Below are 19348 nucleotides of genomic sequence, written 5' to 3' on the forward strand. Positions count from 1 at the left end.
CTTGATGATAGGAGACACAAATGCATGCTGTTGTTTTTGTTGATAAATCTGAAGCCACAAGGTTATCCACTTTTCTCTGCGCTCTTGTCGATTCAACTGTGGTTCATCTTTGTTTTTGTCCGAGGACGGACAATGGTTTAAGTTTGGGGGGTTGTTCTACATGCATTTTTCATCTCCTTTGTCGCGTTTATTCATAGCTTTTGGGTGTTTTCATTGAGTTCTTGAGTGTCTTGGTTTGAATTGTTAAATTGTGTGGAATAGACTACTCGTCCGTGCTCGTGTTGTTTTTATAGGTTATTGGGGCTCGATTTGTGAAGATTTGGATGAAGCGTAGTGGAGTACGCGAAGTGACGAGTCCATAGGCACGAACGGGGCTAAAATCGGGCATCGGATGAGCAAGAACGGGCGCCGGGAAAGTCCGTGTGTTGGAGGACACGCGGCCGTGCACGAGGACGGCGCCGGGAAGTCGCGCGGTCCGGGCATGCGACCGCATGCCACGGCCGTGCGACGTTGTAGACCCGCTGGAAGACCGCGCGGTCCAGGCGCGCGGGCCGCGCGAGGAGGCCGAGCGAGCTCGCGCGCCCAGCCATGCGGCCGCGCGACAGTGCCCCGCGCGAGGCCGCCGAGTCTGCCCAATCTTTTCCGCTTTTTCACCTAAAATGCGATTTTTGGAGTATTTTCGAGTTAGACGACCTAGGGCATATAAATACCATCCTTTAGCTTATTCCAAGTACCTTTTATCATTTTCTGACTTTTCCTGAGAGCTGTGAGACACGGAGTAAGAGCAAGACTGAAGAATCTCAACTTCTCTACGGTTTTTCATTGTTTAATGTTCATTAGTTTTATTGAGATTTTGAATATTAGTCATATGTCTATGTGTGGCTAGATTCCCTTTTCCCAGGGTTTAGGGAGTAAACATGATTCAAATTTCTGACTGTTGATTTAATTAATTGAGATTTATATTCCTTTCTATGTTCTTGTTATAATTGTTTGCTTTATTGCTTTATCACCAATTTAGCATAATCATAGGTTTTAATTTGAGATCGGGAGATGATAATTATAACCTGAACTAAGAACATAGAACACTTTTATTCTAATTCTAAAGGGAATTAATAATTGTGAAGGCTTTAATCCTAGGAACTTTTAGGAGTTACATGTTAGAAGTGTGATCCAGGGATGGTAACCTTGCATGTAATCAACGATTTGTATGCCACGGGAGTGGGTATGAATTAACTTTGAGATTGCCTTAGGAATTATCTCATTAATTGAATCAAACGTGTTAGTTAGGAGAATCTGTTGAAACCTTTGCCTTGGGAAACTCTCTTTCTTCTGTTACTTCGCATTTTCACAGCTTGATTTCTTTTTAGTGTTTCTTTATTTCAATTTAAATTTGTTTTCCAAAATCAAACCTTTAAAATTTGTTTTTCCAGATAGAGTAAAGTAATTAAGAGTAGGCATTGATAACCATTAGTCCCTGTGGATTCGACCTTGTTTGCCACTATATACAATTGCACCCGTACACTTGCGGCGTGTAAATAAAATAGCGAACAAGTTTTTGGCGCCGTTGCCGGGGACTGATTTTTTATCAGTACTATTCTGTTAATTGTTTGATACTACTGTGGATTTTTATTTCTGTTATTTATTTAAGTTCTTTACTTCTTTCTTGTGGTTCTAATTTGAAACTGGTGGATTGTTTAGGTGGTTTATGAACACAAGATCTAAAAATTTACCTCTAGTAGATTTTGATCCGGAACTTGAAGCTTCACTCCGCCAGAAAACTAAAGCCACACTCAAGACGATGGCCACTGCGGAAGAAGACCGTGCGTTGAGAGAGCAGTTGTAAGCGGTGTTGGATGCTCAGAAAAATGCTGCTGAGCATAAACAGCCGCCTATTGATGAGGCATTTACTCCACTGTACCAGTACCAAGAGCCGCCTAGAGTCAATGCAAATAATTTCGAGCTAAGGACTGGGCTGATTACCATGGTACAACAGAATCAATATGGAGGTAGTGCTATAGAGGATCCGAATGTGCATTTGAGACAGTTTCTGGAGTTATGCAGTACTATAAAGATAAACGGCGTAGCAGATGACATCATTCGCCTTCGTCTATTTCCCTTTTCATTGCGGGACAAGGCCAAGTCATGGTACCACACTCTGCAATTGGGTGCCAATCCTGCATGGGAAGAGTTGGCACACCTGTTTCTGCGGAAGTTTCACCCTCCTGGTCTCACTTTGATGTTGAAGATGGACATCGTTCAGTTTCAGCAATTTGAAGGTGAATCATTAGCAGAAACATGGGAACGATATCAAGAAAAATTGAGGAAGTGCCCGTCCCACGGTTTTGATGAAGGGACTCTAGTCGTCATGTTCTACAATGCATGCGGAGAGCGCACGAGGATGTTCATGGACACAGTAGCTGAGGCTCCATACTCAAGAAGGGAAGCTCGGACGCGATGGAGATCATAGAAAGTATGGCAGCTACCAGCTACCAATGGCCGTCCGAAAGGGTGCAGCTGAAGAAAGTTGCTGCAGCATCTAGCTCAGATCCTTTGGCAGTGATCTCGACTCAGCTGGCAGAGCTGAACTCAAAAATTTCAGCAATGTCTATGGGAAAATCCTGAACCAGCTGTGGAGGATCCGACAGTCGTAGAAGACGCCAACTTCATTCATGGGAGGAACTTCGGGAATTTCCAGCGTGGACAGTATAGTGGCTACAATAGTGGACAACAATATCAGCAAGGAGGTCGCTCACACCCGAAGTTGTCATATGGGAATCCCAATAATGCAATTCAACCTCCACCAGGCTTCTCGGTTACCAACGGAGTGATAAACGAAGAGAAGAAGCCGAATCTTGAGAAGTTGCTAATGAAGTTCGTGGCCAAGTCCGACGAGAGGATGGAAAAGTTGGAGTCCAATGCTGCAGCTGTGGGGACCCAGATGAAGATGTTCGAGACCCAATTGGGTCAACTGGCCAATGCTTTCACGAATCTACACCAACAAGGTCAGTTTCCGAGCAATACAACTGTTAATCCCAATGAGCATTGCAAGGCAATCAATTTGAGGAGTGGGACTACTTATGAGGGACCCAAGATGCCTGAGGACGAGATCGTGTCGCCGGTTGATGAGAAAGAAGCTGAGGAGGTCACCGTTGAGGTTTCTGGCAAAAAGAAGAATGAAAAGCAGAAGACTACTTCGCCAGCAACAGTGACTTTGCCGTTCCCTCAGCGACATCAGAAAGAGAAGGTGAAACAGCAGTTCTCCAAGTTTTTGGAGATCTTCAAGAAGTTGCACATCAATCTTCCATTGGTGGAGGCGTTGCAGGAGATGCCACAATATGCAAAATTCTTGAAGGACATCATCTCGAGAAAGAAGCGGCTGGGAGAGTTTGAGACGGTGAATCTCAACGAGGAGTGCAGTGCGATCTTGCAGAAGAAGCTCCCAGCCAAGCTTAAAGATCCTGGCAGCTTCACTATTTCCTGCATCATTGGAGGCCAGCAGTTTAGGAAGGCGCTATGCGATTTGGGGGCAAGCATTAATCTCAGGCCCTTATCTATTTTCCAGCGGTTGGCTATTGGAGAGATGAAGCCGACGTCGATCGCGTTGCAGATGGCAGATAGGTCGGTGACGTATCCACGGGGGATAGTGGAAGACGTGTTAGTGAAGGTCAATGAGTTCATCTTCCCAGCTGACTTTGTGGTGTTGGATTTTGAGGAGGACAAGACCATCCCGTTGATCCTAGGGAGACCGTTCTTGGCCACAGGAAGAGCCTTGATAGATGTGGCTAATGGGGAGCTCACTTTGAGAGTGAATGATGAGAGCCACACCTTCTCCATATATCGAGCTTTGAAGTTTTATGATGAGAAGGAAGATATTGACATGGAGGAGTGCAAGTTGTTGAGCCTAGTTGATTCCTGTGACACACCATCTTCATGGAAGGGTCTCGGCGACCCTCTTGAGGCTTGCATCTCTCATTTCTTTTTCTCTACTGATTTTGATTTTCCTCTTGATATGCATTTGTTTTCTGATGAGTTATTTGAGTGTTGTAGTGCATTGGAGAGTGTTGCAGAGATTGCACCTAGGAGAGGACGATTTCTGGAGCTGCGCACCGAGGAGGAGAAGAAAAAGATGGAGGAGGAAAAGGGGACCGCCCCAAAGCTTGAGTTGAAGCCGTTGCCGGATCACTTGAGATACACCTTCGTAGGTGATGGTGAGACGTATCCAGTAATTGTATCAGCTCATCTTACTTCTTGTGAATTGGATTCTTTGTTGCGTGTGTTGAGAAAGCATAAGTCTGCTATTGGTTGGTCGATCTCTGATTTGAAAGGGATTAGCCCAAGTGTCTGCATGCATAGGATTTTGCTTGATGATGATGCTAGGCCTAGAGCGCAACCTCAAATGCGCTTGAATCCTATTATGCAAGAAGTCGTTAGGAAAGAAGTGTTGAAATTGCTTGATGCTGGGATTATATATGCTATATCTGATAGTGAGTGGGTAAGTCCTACCCAAGTGGTGTCTAAGAAAGGGGGGATGACTGTTGTGAAGGGTGAGTCTGATGAGATGATTGCTACACGTGTGGTTACTGGTTGGAGAGTCTGCATTGATTATCGCATGTTGAATGCTGCTACTAGGAAAGACCACTTTCCCCTCCCCTTTATTGATCAGATGCTTGATAGATTGGCTGGGTATGAGTTTACTATTTTCTTGATGGTTATTCTGGGTACAATCAAATTATGATTGCCCCGGAAGACCAAGACAAGACTGTTTTTACTTGCCCATATGGGATTTTTGCTTATCGTCGCATGTCTTTTGGTTTGTGTAATGCTCCTGCTACGTTCCAAAGATGCATGATGGCTATTTTCCATGATCTGATTGAGAGTGTGATGGAAGTTTTCATATGGATGATTTCTCTGTGTTTGGTAGTTCTTTTGATCATTGTCTAGAGAATTTATCTGTTGTGCTTGCTCGTTGTGAGGAAACTAACTTGGTGCTTAATTGGGAGAAGTGTCATTTTATGGTGCGAGAAGGTATTGTTCTTGGCCACAAAGTTTCAGCTGCAGGTTTGGAGGTTGATCGAGCCAAGATTGTTGCCATAGAGAAGCTCCCGCCACTAACCAATGATAGAGCTGTGCGCAGTTTCTTGGGTCATGCCGGATTCTACCGCCGCTTCATCAAGGACTTCTCAAAGGTCGCTAAGCCGTTGAGTCAGCTGTTGGAGAAAGATGTCAAGTTTTGTTTTGATGATGCTTGCACAGCTGCGTTTGAGACTTTGAAGAAAGCCTTGGTCACAGCTCCTATTTTGATTGTGCCGGATTGGACGCAGCCATTCGAGTTGATGTGTGATGCCAGTGATATTGCTATTGGAGCTGCGTTGGGTCAGAAAAGGGACAAGATTTTTCGTGTCATCTATTATGCCAGCCGGACTTTGGATAAAGCTCAGGCGAACTACACGGTGACCGAGAAGGAGATGCTAGCAGTTGTTTATGCTTTTGACAAGTTCCGCGCATACTTGATCGGGACAAAATCAATTGTGTACACTGATCACGCAGCCATCCGATTTCTCTTTGACAAGAAGGATGCCAAGCCACGACTCATTCGGTGGATCCTGCTGCTGCAAGAGTTTGATATCGAGATTCGGGATCGTCGTGGTTGTGAGAATGTGGTTGCCGATCATCTCTCTCGCCTAGAGAATTCGGTGGAAGGAGAGGAACTTCAAGTTCCAATCAAGGAGACATTCCCGGATGAGCAGATTTTGCAAGTGAGCTCGCCTATACCATCGTATGCCGACTATGTGAATTTTTCCTGGCAGCCAAATATCCTCCACCCAAGGATTTGAGTACTTATAAGAAGAAGAAATTCTATCATGATGTGAAGTTCTACATGTGGGAGAAACTATTTCTTTACCGACGATGCGCTGACATGGTGATTCGCCGTTGTGTGCCAGAAGAGGAGTGGGGACCGATCCTCACTCAATGTCATTCATCACCGAGTGGAGGCCATTTTGGAGCCAATAGAACCGCCTTCAAAGTCCTACAAAGTGGTTTCTATTGGCCCTCCATCTTTAAGGATGCCCACGCTTTCGTGTCTCGTTGTGGCATGAGATGCCTTTGACTAGCGTGGTGGAGGTTGAGTTATTCGACGTGTGGGGGATCGACTTTATGGGTCCGTTCCCTTCATCCTATGGGAACCAATACATCCTTTTGGCCGTAGAGTATGTGTCGAGATGGGTCGAGGCCATTCCCACCGCCAAGAATGATTCAAAGGTGGTGATGAAATTTCTGCAGAAATACATCTTGTCGAGATATGGAGCGCCGCGAGCCTTAGTAAGTGATGGGGGATCACATTTCTGCAATCGATGGTTGGAGAGCTTGTTGAAGAGGAATGGAGTAAAGCATCGTGTCACTACGGCATATCATCCTCAAGCGAATGGACAAACCGAGCTAGCCAACCGTGAGATTAAGCAAGTTCTGGAAAAGACTGTGAATGGAGGTCACAAGGATTGGGCGATATTGCTAGATGACGCTCTTTAGGCGTATCGCACGGCATACAAAACCCCTTTAGGTATGTCTCCATATCAATTGGTGTTTGGAAAGTCGTGTCACTTGCCGGTGGAGTTTGCCCACAAAGCTTTTTGGGCGGTGAAGAAGTTGAATTTGGACTTTCATTCGGCTGGAAAAGAGAGGATGCTTCACTTGAGTGCTTTGGAAGAGTTTCGTGATCAAGCCTTTGAAAACTCTAGCATTTATAAGGAGAGGACGAAGACGTTTCATGACAAGATGATCCTCAAGCGAGAGTTTCCCGCAGGAGATCAAGTCCTTTTATTCAATTCCCGTCTTCGTCTGTTTCCGGGAAAATTGAAGTCGAAGTGGTCGGGACCGTTCACCATCTCCCAAGTTTTTCCTAATGGAACGATTGAGTTGAGCAAAGAAGGAGGTGAGCCGTTTCGAGTGAATGGGCAGCGAGTGAAGGCTTACTACAGCCCGAATCAAGTCCACACGGTGGACGTCATTGATCTTCATGATTGTTGAGTCATGAAGCGTCGATCTATCGACGTTAAAATAGCGCTATTGGGAGGCAACCCAAAGTTTGTGAGTTTTTCTATAGTTTTAGTACTTTAGTTTCATTTTACTTTTGTTCGTTTTTGTTGTTTGCTGCGTTTTTGCAGGTATAAACCAAAAAAAGAGAAAAAAAAACATGTTTTTCGAGGAGTCGAACACCCAGACCGCGCGGCCCAGGCGTGCGCCCGCGCGAGGAGCCCGCGCGAGGAAGGCAGGAAATCTGAGCAGCTCACGCGGTCCAGGGGCGCGGCCGCGCGAGGTCGCGCGGTCCCGCCATGCGTCCGCGCGACGTGCCTGCGTGACGAAGCAGCAAAAACTGGGGAGGTCACGCGGCCCAGGGGCGCGGCCGCGCGAGCTCGCGCGGTCCAGCCATGCGGCCGCGCGACACGCCCACGTGACCCGGACCCGGCTGCGACCCGCGCCAGAACCCGCCCAACTCGGTTTTTAACCCCTTTTATCCCTCTTTTCACGTTTTTTACACACACAACACCCACTTTTCACACACTACCACCCCAATTCATATTTCTCTCTTATTTTCTTCCATCAAATCCATCCAAGGTATGTTTTTTCTTGCCCAAATTACTTATGTTTTTCAATTCTTGGCATGATTTACTAGCTTTTGACCGATTGTTTTGTTTTATTCCATGATTTATTTTCTTAGTTCCAAACTAGGGCTTTAATTGGGGATTTCTTGTTTTCTCTTGATTTCTCTTGATTCTATGCTTATATTTGGACGAATTCATGCTTAGGAATGTCTTATTTATCATGGGTAAACTTAATTGTTGGTCAATTTGAGCTCTTGGTGTGGATTTGGTTCCTATGCTATGATGTGGGGGATGATGTTCTTTGGCCTTATTCCTATGCTCTATATTGTTCTAGCTTATGTTCTTAATCACATGCTACATATTTTAAGCATAAGCAACACATGAGTTTCGCCTTTGAATTGTTTTGGTGTGTTGGGTGGTGGTTTGATGTGCCTTGATTTTATTCTTCTTGTGTGTGTAATTTAAGTTTGGGGGATAGTTTATAATGCAGTGTGTTTGGGTTTTGCAATATTCCCAGCATGCCACCAAAAGGGAAAGCAACCCGGGCCGCCAAAGGAAAGGGCAAGGTTACTGGGTCGTCATCCAGAACCAATCGTGCGGCGCCGTCGGTTTCGGAGTTCTCACCGGCTCACTTCGGTGTGGAACTCCCAGATGATGCCTCACTGAAGAACTGGGAGAAGCTCATTCACATCCCGGTCAAGCCCACAAAGTACATCTGTCCAACCACTGTGGAGAAGTTGGGCATCCAGGATGATGTTTGGGCTATGGTCGATCGCGCAGGACTTCGACAGGTTTTCACAGGGAATTGGCGCACTTATCGGATTCTCACGATCGAGTTCCTGTCAACTTTGAAGATCAAATATGATCGAACCATTCCCACGGAGTGCCACTTCCGCTTGCTCAACACGGACTACGAGCTGACTTGTAACAATTTCAATGACGTTCTTGAAAGTCCACGGAGTGGGATATATGGTGTTGCCGGTTTTCAACCGCAGACGTTATGGGCTGCCATGGCTGATTTAAATCTTGAGGACTCCAAGCACTTTGTCACTGGCCGTGCAAAGGCCAAAGCATTGAGAAACCCGGTATTCAGATACCTACTGCGGGTGATGGCATACAACTACTTTGCTCGGGAGAATGTGGGCAACCTACGTTCTGACGAATTGCTACATTTGAACTGTATGCTCACAAGTGACAAGATTGACTTAGCCCCTCAGTTGCTAGATCAATTTCACAGTCAGCTCACTTCCCCGACCGCCTCCATTGGCATTGGAGGATTTGTCACCGCCCTTGCTCTCGACTTGGAACTTGAGATCACGGAGACCGCGGTTTCTGAAGAAATCTTGGTGGATTTAAAAGTGCTAAAAACAGCGGGACACATCACGGGTGGCCGGAACTTATACTGGGTCTTGAAGCCAAAGCTATACTTTCCATTGCCCAACCCGCACTTGACCATTGTGCTGGATGTGGCAGATCATTCGAACTGGCTGCTGAACACCCCGGAGCACCTCAACCTCATACTCCAGCGCGCACCGGCAGCACAGGCAGGACGGGCAGCGGCAAGAGATGAAGCTGCAGAGGAGGAAGCAGCTTATGAAGCAGGGGACGACTTGCCCCAAGAGTCTGAGGCGGGGACTTCATCCTACTTTCCCCACCACCATGCACCTCCACCGCCACCCGTTGGATACGATTTCAATGCCATGGAGCAGCGGCTCTACGGCCACATGGATACCGGCTTTGCCACGATGCAGCAACACATGTACGGCCACATGGATGCAGGTTTCCAAAACCTGCAAACCAACATGTACGGCCACGTGGACAATCAATTCGCTGCATTTCAGAGGCAGCAACAGGGCTACTTTGATGCCCAATTTGAAGCTGAGCGCGCTGCCCGCCTACGGCAACATGAGGAGTACATGCGCCAACATGCAGCGTATATGAGGTCGATGAATGATTGGCAGCGAGCCTTCCCAGGACCGCCGCAGGATCCTTAGGACCTGCCGGCCCCTTGAGCCCCGGTGAGTTCGACTCCGTGCCCTACATTTCCTTTTCAAACTTATTCTTCCTTGTGGAGAATAAGTTTGGGGGGATGTGGCTGTGTGGGCACTCTATCTTTATTGCTTTGTTTCTTTTTAGTTTGTGTTAGTCGTTTTGAGTCTTGTTTGCTTTGGTTAGAGTCGTTGTTTTGTTGAGAGTTGTCAGTCTTATTTTTGTTTGTCGCTCTGTGTTGATGCCCTGGTGAAAAGATGAGATGTGCATGGATTAGATGGATGACTGGCCTATGATGATTTCTGTTTTGAAATGGTAAAACTGCATGTGTTTGTGTTGACATTGTTGAGATTGAGCATGATTGATAAATGATAAGCATGGTCTCTAATGTGTTCGCAATCAATGAAATAAGCTGTGAGATTTGAGCCTTGACTGTCACTATTTTCCACAGTCTTATTTCTGTTTCTTGAGTGATTGTTCAAGCATGCTTATTTCTCGCTAGAACTTGTCTTGGTTTCTCCCTCGAGGTCACATAGTGTGCTTAATAACTGTGAGATGATAGAAGGCCATCTTTGCTAGCCCATATATCCCATACTTGTCCTTTTACTCTATATGATCCTACTTTCGCCCCTTTGAGCTTTTATTATCCATTTTATTTGGTTTAGCCGTGGGTGGGAACTTGGAGTTGGTTGCTATGGGAATATTTGGTTTGTGGAGGTGTGAGATTATGGTTTATGAACTTTGTCTTTGATTGGAAAAATCTTAGTATCCTACAAGTCTAAAAAAAAAAAAAAAAAAAAAAGAAAAAAAAAAGAGTGAGAAAATTGAAAAAAAATGGGTGCATAGGATACATTAGAAGGTCATATTGTCATGGGAGATAATTGTTGTGTTGTGGTGAATTACATATTGAAAAATTTGGTTTTGTGTAAAGGTGGAGATAGAATGGAGCAAGAATGCTATAAGGTTGGTGATGATGTTACTTTAATTTGCATCTTTGAGTCACTCATCCAAACATATCCTACCTTACCAAAGAGCCTTCATTACAACCCTCAATAAAGACCTTTTTGATCTTGGTTATAGGAGCACACATTTAGTGGTGGAGAGGTGAGACGATTGACAAGCTTATGGATGAGTACATGTTTAGCTTGAACTGAGCGTATACACGTCCTTTTTGATTGATACACTCGAGAGTTGAGAGTTCGTATATTCTTTATCTTTTTAGTGAGGATTGCGAGTCATTGAGACCATAATTTGAAGTTTGTCATGAGTGTCATGTCTTGATGATAGGAGACACAAATGCATGCTGTTGTTTTTGTTGATAAATTTGAAGCCACAAGGTTATCCACTTTTCTCTGCGCTCTTGTCGATTCAACTGTGGTTCATCTTTGTTTTTGTCCGAGGACGGACAATGGTTTAAGTTTGGGGGGTTGTTCTACATGCATTTTTCATCTCCTTTGTCGCGTTTATTCATAGCTTTTGGATGTTTTCATTGAGTTCTTGAGTGTCTTTGGTTTGAATTGTTAAATTTGTGTGGAATAGACTACTCGTCCGTGCTCGTGTTGTTTTTACAGGTTATTGGGCTCGATTTGTGAAGATTTGGATGAAGCGTAGTGGAGTATGCGAAGTGACGAGTCCATAGGCACGAACAGGGCTAAAATCGGACATCGGATGAGCAAGAACGGGCGCCGGGAAGTCCGTGTGTTGAAGGACACGCGGCCGTGCGCGAGGACGGCGCCGGGAAGTCGCGCGGTCCGGGCATGCGGCCGCATGCCACGGCCGCGCGACGTTGTAGAACCCGCTGGAAGACCGCGCGGTCCAGGCGCGCGGCCGCGCGAGGAGGCCGAGCGAGCTCGCGCGGCCTAGCCATGCGGCCACGCGACGGTGCCCGCGCGAGGCGCCGAGTCTGCCCCATCTTTCCGCTTTTTCACCTAAAATGCGATTTTTGGAGTATTTTCGAGTTAGACGACCTAGGGCATATAAATACCATCCTTTAGCTTATTCCAAGTACCTTTTATCATTTTCTGACTTTTCCTGAGAGCTGTGAGACACGGAGCAAGAGCAAGACTGAAGAATCTCGACTTCTCTACGGTTTTTCATTGTTTAATGTTCATTAGTTTTATTGAGATTTTGAATATTAGTCATATGTCTATGTGTGGCTAGATTCCCTTTTCCCAGGGTTTAGGGAGTAAACATGATTCAAATTTCTGACTGTTGATTTAATTAATTGAGATTTATATTCCTTTCTATGTTCTTGTTATAATTGTTTGCTTTATTGCTTTATCACCAATTTAGCATAATCATAGGTTTTAATTTGAGATCGGGAGATAATAATTATAACCTGAACTAAGAACATAGAACACTTTTATTCTAATTCTAAAGGGAATTAATAATTGTGAAGGCTTTAATCCTAGGAACTTTTAGGAGTTACATGTTAGAAGTGTGATCCACGGATGGTAACCTTGCATGTAATCAACGATTTGTATGCCACGGGAGTGGGTATGAATTAACTTTGAGATTGCCTTAGGAATTATCTCATTAATTGAATCAAACGTGTTAGTTAGGAGAATCTGTTGAAACCTTTGCCTTGGGAAACTCTCTTTCTTCTGTTACTTCGCATTTTCACAGCTTGATTTCTTTTTAGTGTTTCTTTATTTCAATTTAAATTTGTTTTCCAAAATCAAACCTTTAAAATTTGTTTTTCCAGATAGAGTAAAGTAATTAAGAGTAGGCATTGATAACCATTAGTCCCTGTGGATTCGACCTTGTTTGCCACTATATACAATTGCACCCGTACACTTGCGGCGTGTAAATAAAATAGCGCGCCTGGACCGCGCGGTCTTCCAGCGGGTTCTGCAACGTCGCGCGGCCGTGGCATGCAGCCGCATGCTCGGACCGCGCGACTTCCCGGCGCCGTCCTCGCGCACGGCCGCGTGTCCTCTGACACACGGACTTCCCGGCGCCCGTTCTTGCTCATCCGATGCCCGATTTTAGCCCCGTTCGTGCCTATGGACTCGTCACTTCGCGTACTCCACTACGCTTCATCCAAATCTTCACAAATCGAGCCCAATAACCTATAAAAACAACACGAGCACGGACGAGTAGTCTATTCCACACAAATTTAACAATTCAAACCAAAGACACTCAAGAACTCAATGAAAACACCCAAAAGCTATGAATAAACGCGACAAAGGAGATGAAAAATGCATGTAGAACAATGTATGGGGTCTTTGGCTCTTAGATGTTAAATGAGCAATTCCGTTGAAGCTCAAAATGAGATACTGCTTTTCTGTAAAGAACCTGCTCATGAGATTGGACTTCAAGTGTCGAATTATGTATGCTTTTTTTATTTTTTCCTTGGCGACAAGAAATGATACTTGGTTCGGTTTTGCTGGTCGACGAATGTGATTTCGTTATGAACTTGTGCGAATAGGCTATTTGGTAGTATTTTCTAATTAAGTTGAATTTTCTTAAGCTAATTCAGGATGCATGTTTTCAAAAAATGATGTGATTTTTGACATGTGATTTATATGAGAGCAATAAATGGTTGAAGTTCTTTAGTTGCATCTGTTGGTGGTATCAGTAGTTGGATGAGTAGTGTTGTTTATGTTATTTCTCCTTGTACCAATCTGGCTGCTCCATCCGACTCGGAAAGGCCCGATTTGGTTATATCCAGGATGGATGGTCATGTATGAGTGCTTTCTCCAGATAGGTGCCTGTTTTCCTCTTCCTCGACTAGTGTTTGAGACTTGCCCTTACTATCGCATTGCTCCGGGTCAATTAGTTCCGAACGTGTGGCGCATTCTCATGGCCATTCGGGTTTTTAGCGAGCTGAGGAGTGTTCACTTCAGTTTTTCTAAAATTTTGCAGGCTTACAGTTTGGAGGTGCATAGAACCGATAATGTTTGATACCAGTTTAAGGTAAATCGTCCGCTTGTGCTAGCTCTTCCAGATAGCGCCAATGGTTGGCGTTCTAGATATTTTTTTTTATCCAATAATGCAATAAGGGAACCGCGAGATTCGATTGTTCCACAAGCGTGAGAAGTTTCTAGTGAGTGCTACATGCTGGATGACTTGGAATTTGAATATTTTTTGTTGTAGTAACATGCATGTATATGTTATCATTTTTATGTATTCATAACGTATGCTTGACAAATATCCTTGTTTTGCAGTTTGTCTAAGGAGGAGGCCTACTGGCTTATCTTTTGATAGTGCAGGAAAGATTGATTGGTTTCTAAGTTTTAGCGAAGAGGAGCGCCATTTTTGTAATATTTTGACCGAGGCAAACTTATGAGCTAGCTCTTTGATGAGCCGGGTTCCCGCAGGTATTGTCTTTTCAATAATTCTTCCTTATTTCAACTTGTCGTCAATATAACTAAGTGCTTTTATTTTGATGTAGATCACAGGATGTCGAAGACGTATGTTCTGCCACTGCTTGGGAAGGGCGCTGCTATGGAGGTGATCCATAACCGTAGGAAGAAGGCTTCCAGCTTGAGTGGCACGGTTACGGATGATGTTGCTACAACGTGTGTTCCGCACTCATCTCGTGCTTCAGCTCAAAAAAAGAGGTCTGCTGAAGTCGACCTTACTTTATCCGATCAAGCGAACGATTTCATCAACTTGTCATTTTCAAACGTGTCTGCACATTCTCAGCCTGGATCTGTCCGTGTGGTGGCCGAACAGTTACTACTCCCAAGTGATAGGGATTACTTGAGAAAGAAGGATGATGGAGGCATTGCTAGTGAACTCTTCGATCAAACCTTTTTGGTAAGTATTTTCAAGTGTAGATTATTTTGTTGACATGAATTTTTGAATTTTCAACTTGTTGTATTTTTGTGTTTGTTGTAGAGTATGCAGAAAGTTGCCTTCCTTAAGGAAAGAACTCTTGAGATGGTGGAGCTCAGTGAGTTGAGGGCTGAACGAACGAGTTGGCGAGACAAGATGGCAGCCGTCAAGAAAGCGCATGATGAGGCCAATAAGATTGTCAAGAAATTGGAGTCTGCCAAGTTGGAAGATGTTCGTCGGCTGGAGCGAGCTGTAGCGGACTCAAGGATCTCGAAGTTAAGGTTGTTTCTTTGGAGCAACAAATCCTTTATGCAAGCTGTGAGACGGAGGTACGAGTTTGGGGCGAGATGGTCTTGGTGTATCTCGAGAATCAGCCCTCCGAGACTTGGGATGTCCAGAAATACATAGATGAATTTAATGAGTGGAAGGCTGGCACGGAAGAGCAGAAGGCGCAGCTTGCTAACAACTTTGCCAGGATGACCACTAGAGAAGACCATCCTTAGCTGGGTGAGTGACTTTTTAAGCGGGAAATGAGATTTTGTTATTGTTTGCTTGCATTACATTATTTGAGACTTGACTATTTAGCCGACCTCTTGTGTCGGCTTGTGTATGTTTTATCTCCGACTTGGACCATTGGGTCGGTTTGAGCTATCTTTCTTAGTAGGACGTTTTATTTTAGAACTCTTGGAAAGTCGACATTGCCAGATATGTGTGAGACTTGCCATCAAATATATAATACGGTTAAGGAATCCTGCGCTCTCCTTAATCCGGAGTCCTACGTGGCATATCTAAGAATTCACCATTCAAAATCCCTGCAATTCTAGAGCCTCTAGCTCAATTCTCTATCGCTGACGTAGCAATATAATTCCACATAATTTGTACTCCCTCCGTCCACGAAATGAGTACTCATTTGTGGACGGCACGGGTTTTAAGAAATGTATGGAGTATAGTGTGAATAGTTTAAGGGTCTTACTTTTTGAGTGTATTAATTAAAGAGATGTGTGGGGTACACTTATCAAAAAGGGAAATGGGTACTCATTTCGTGGACGGACGAAAAAGGAAATATGAGTACTCATTTCGTGGACGGAGGGAGTATTTTATTTATATGTTATTTTATTTATTATATTATACATCACAATTAAACATTGTAAATGAATATGGGATCCATCGATCCACCAAAGTCGACCACCCCATTTCTGCAATTTCTTTTCTCTGCGCCGATCACAAGATATCCATTTCACCCCCACCGGCGATTCGCCCTACCAGCCGCAACCGCGATCTGCCACCTTCCACTGCGATTCGCCGCTCCCTGCTTCGGGATTCAACCATGGATTATCGCCGCGTCGGCACCCACCATGACTCGCCGCGCCATCGTCAACGGCCACTCCGACTCCGACGCTCTCAACATCGACCCGGCCTCCATCGCCGCGATCTGCCTACGCCACCTCCATCGATAAACGTACCGCCTCCACCGTGATTCGCCGGCCCTGCATCGATCTAACCCATCCCATATTTCTCTCTCTTCAAGCATCTCAAACCATTTCTGACCATGGAGGTGTTGAAAGCTCAAAACTGCACTTCCCCCACCACGATTCGCCCCGCTGGCCTCCGCCGCGATCTGCCACCTCCCTTACTCCCTCCCCCACCGCGATTCGCGGCGTCGGCCCTGCATCGATCTACCCATGGTAAGTTTTTCTCCTCCATGGTAAGTTTTCTATTAGGAAAGATTACAATAGTAAATATAGAATGATTTCTCTACTTTAGAAAGAACTTTTTTTGGAAAGATTAAAAGTATATACAAGGTAAATGTTTAACAATAGGAATGATTTCTCTACTTTAGAAAGAACTTTTTTTGGAATGATTTCTCTTTCACGCAATACATGGTAAGAATTATATTAGGAAAAAACCCATTGTTTTGTAAAGTTCTGATCTTTTGCTTAGAAAGAAAATTTTTTGGAAAGAATTTTAACAAAGGAAACTTAAACCCTAGATTTTTATCTATAAATTCATTACCTTGAATTATTAACGCCACAATCGTGTTTTTACAATTCGCCGTGGCGGTAAGCTTCTTCTTCTTCTATGGCTGTTTGTCTGCGATTCACCTTTCATTTATATTTTTTCAGATTTTTGGTTTGGATTTTGTTAATTAACTCTATATGATTGCCACCTCTCCTCATCGGCGCCGCCGATCCCTTCCAACGCAGGTTTATCGCCGCCCTCCTCTGCCATGGTAAGTATTCAATTAGGAAATATTACAATTGTAAATATAGAATGATTTCTTGCCACCGTGATTCTTCTTACACATAAATGGTAAGTATTAAATCAGTTTGCTGATTTAACACGTTTGACTATTGTGAATATAGAATGATTGTGGTCAACTTTAGAAAGAACAAATTTTGGAATGAAGTTTTAAAATGGAAACTTATAACCTAGATTTTTAGCTATAAATTCCTTAGTTAAAATGATTTACAGCGCATTGTGTTTTACAGCCAACGCAATGTACCTTTCTTTTCTTTTGCCGCAACCGGATCCCTTACGGTGAGATTCTCATTGCTGAGCTATTGATGGTGAAAAGAATAGGTTGTGTTTGTTCTTCATACTTTGAGGTTCTTATTTTTGTTGTCTGGTTCATTCAGTTTCATGTTTCTTTCCGACCAAGTAAGTTTGATCTTCTGGCCCCATGACATAACTGAAAGCATAAGCTGCTTCTTTACATTGTTATATCCTGCCTTGCACTTATTTGCCTCTTGGGTATTTACTGATTAGTATAATATTTACTTGGTCAGTCGTCATTTCTCTAGAATATTAGTATCATTGTTTAGTTCGTGGATATAACTCTAATATTTTCCATGAGTGACATAGTTGTGAAATTTCTCATGTTATTTCCCCTTCTATTTTTATCTCTCATGCGTACAGCACGTGAACTTCACTCTCTGAGTTTATTATCTTTTATTGTTTTTCTGCTTTAGTAGTTGGATACTCGTGTGAGCTTACACGCTTTACTGCTCACCTACTTTGTGTGATAGCTTTTGTATAAAGTTGCAGCTTCCTTTGTAAGCTAGTTTATCAAGAACAAGAGTTTTACTTCCTTCTTCTTCTTCTTTATGTTTTTTCTGGTTTTATCACTTTTCTAACATGGTATCCAGAGCTTAAAATTGCTTCCGCTGATTTCTCATGGCTCCCCCCAAGCCACAGAATGTTCCTCCTCTCCCTCCTCACGAGGATTCATCTAATCCACTCTACCTATCACATAGTGATAATCCCGGTGTTCAGCTCGTTACGCAGCAGCTCACTGGATCTAATTACTCCAGTTGGTATCGTTCGATGACCACGGCGCTTATGGCGAAAAACAAGCTGGCCTTCGTCGATGGAACTATTGAGCGGCCACATCCAACTGAAAACACTTACGCGCAGTGGATGCGTTGCAACAGTATGGTGGTCTCTTGGATTCGTAACTCCGTTATCCCTGAGATCAGTTCCAGCGTCATGTATATTGACGATGCTCGTCTTATATGGAACGATCTTAATGATCGTTTTTCTCAAGGAAATTTGGCTCGAATCTGCCAACTAAAGCAACAGTTGCACAATTTGAAGCAAGGATCAGAGGATGTGGGATCCTACTTCACAAAATTGCGCATTATATGGGATGAATACAAAGATTTTCAGCCCAATAGATGGTGTACCTGCGATACCTGCCGCTGTCATAGTTCTAAGAAGTGGAATGAGTATCAAATGCAGGAGTGTTCTATGCAATTTTTAATCGGTTTAAATTCCTCTTTTTCTCAGATTCGATCTCAAATTATATCTATGACTCCTTTTCCCTCTTTGTCAAGGATTTTTGCTCTTGTTTCGCAAGAGGAAAGACAAAGAGTTATTGAATCTGTTCCTCCGATGACTCAATTTAATGTCGAATCTTCTGGATCTATTGTCAATGCCACTGGTTATGCTCGAGGTAGAGGTAACAAAGGAAAATTGCTCTGCACTCATTGTGGTAAAACAAACCACACAATTGACAAATGCTTTGCCATTATTGGTTATCCTCCTGGCTATGGTAGAGGAAGAGGGAAACCTCAGAGTAATATGCAGGAGAATGTGAGATCTATAAATCACATCAGTACAGAACCTGCTCCTCCATCACAGACCAACAGTGTTCTATCAGCAGCTGAGATGACACAGATGTTGTCTTTTTTGCAAAATCAAATGCAAGCTCTTAAGAATACTAACTTTGTTTCTCCTGTTTCAGAACGCAGTGTTGGAGAGATTTCTACATCTGCATCTGCTACTACTCCATTCAGTGGTACTCTTTCTTTCCAATCTCTTGTTTGTTCTGCTACTGCCTCTCCCTTGTGGTTGCTTGATACAGGAGCTACACATCACGTTTGTAATGATCCTTCCCTTCTTACTGAAAAATCTACTGCACATAACACACATGTGAATTTGCCCAATGGTAGTAGTGCTCAGGTTTCTGTCATAGGCACCATTATACTCACACCTTCACTCCATCTTAAATCTGTGTTATGTGTTCCATCTTTTGCCTATAATCTGATCTCTGTGAGTGCTCTTACTGCAACAAATAAATGTTCAGTACTTTTTACTCATGACTCTTTTACCATCCAGGGAGCTTCACAGGGGACAATGATTGGGAAGGGTAGCAAGTTGGGAAATCTTTATGTCTTAGAGGCTACATCAACCTTCTTCCTCAACACTTCAGTCCCTAGAGCTCTAGCTGTTGTTTCTGCCGATTTGTGGCACAATAGATTAGGTCATCTTTCTTTCCATAAGTTGCAGCTTCTAGCTCAAACTTTGTCTCTAGATTCTTGTAAACAATCTCTGTGTGAAATCTGCCCTTTAGCAAAGCAGAAAAGATTACCTTTCCCAGAATCACAGCATGTATCTAAAGAAGTTTTTGAGTTAATTCATTGTGATATATGGGGCCCTTACCAAACTTCCACTATTGATGGTTATTCTTACATCTG

The 19348-nt window shown here is 43.8% G+C and overlaps 2 protein-coding genes across 2 annotated transcripts; both read left to right on the forward strand.

Annotated features, from left to right (window-relative positions):
* The first annotated feature begins 6561 nt into the window (after positions 1–6561).
* LOC131026019 (uncharacterized) lies at positions 6562–7026 on the forward strand. The gene has a single exon (XM_057955800.1). It carries the CDS (start codon positions 6562–6564, stop codon positions 7024–7026), a length of 465 nt encoding a protein of 154 aa, XP_057811783.1.
* A 10206-nt stretch (positions 7027–17232) lies between these two features.
* On the forward strand, positions 17233–19129 carry LOC131024552 (uncharacterized). Its single transcript, XM_057954068.1, has 2 exons — positions 17233–18669; positions 18990–19129. Exons 1-2 carry the CDS (start codon positions 17547–17549, stop codon positions 19022–19024), a joined length of 1158 nt encoding a protein of 385 aa, XP_057810051.1. The 5' UTR covers positions 17233–17546; the 3' UTR covers positions 19025–19129.
* The last annotated feature ends 219 nt before the right edge of the window (positions 19130–19348 follow it).

This window comes from Salvia miltiorrhiza, chromosome 5, assembly GCF_028751815.1.
Source record: "Salvia miltiorrhiza cultivar Shanhuang (shh) chromosome 5, IMPLAD_Smil_shh, whole genome shotgun sequence".
In the NCBI taxonomy this organism is placed as follows: Eukaryota; Viridiplantae; Streptophyta; class Magnoliopsida; order Lamiales; family Lamiaceae; genus Salvia; species Salvia miltiorrhiza.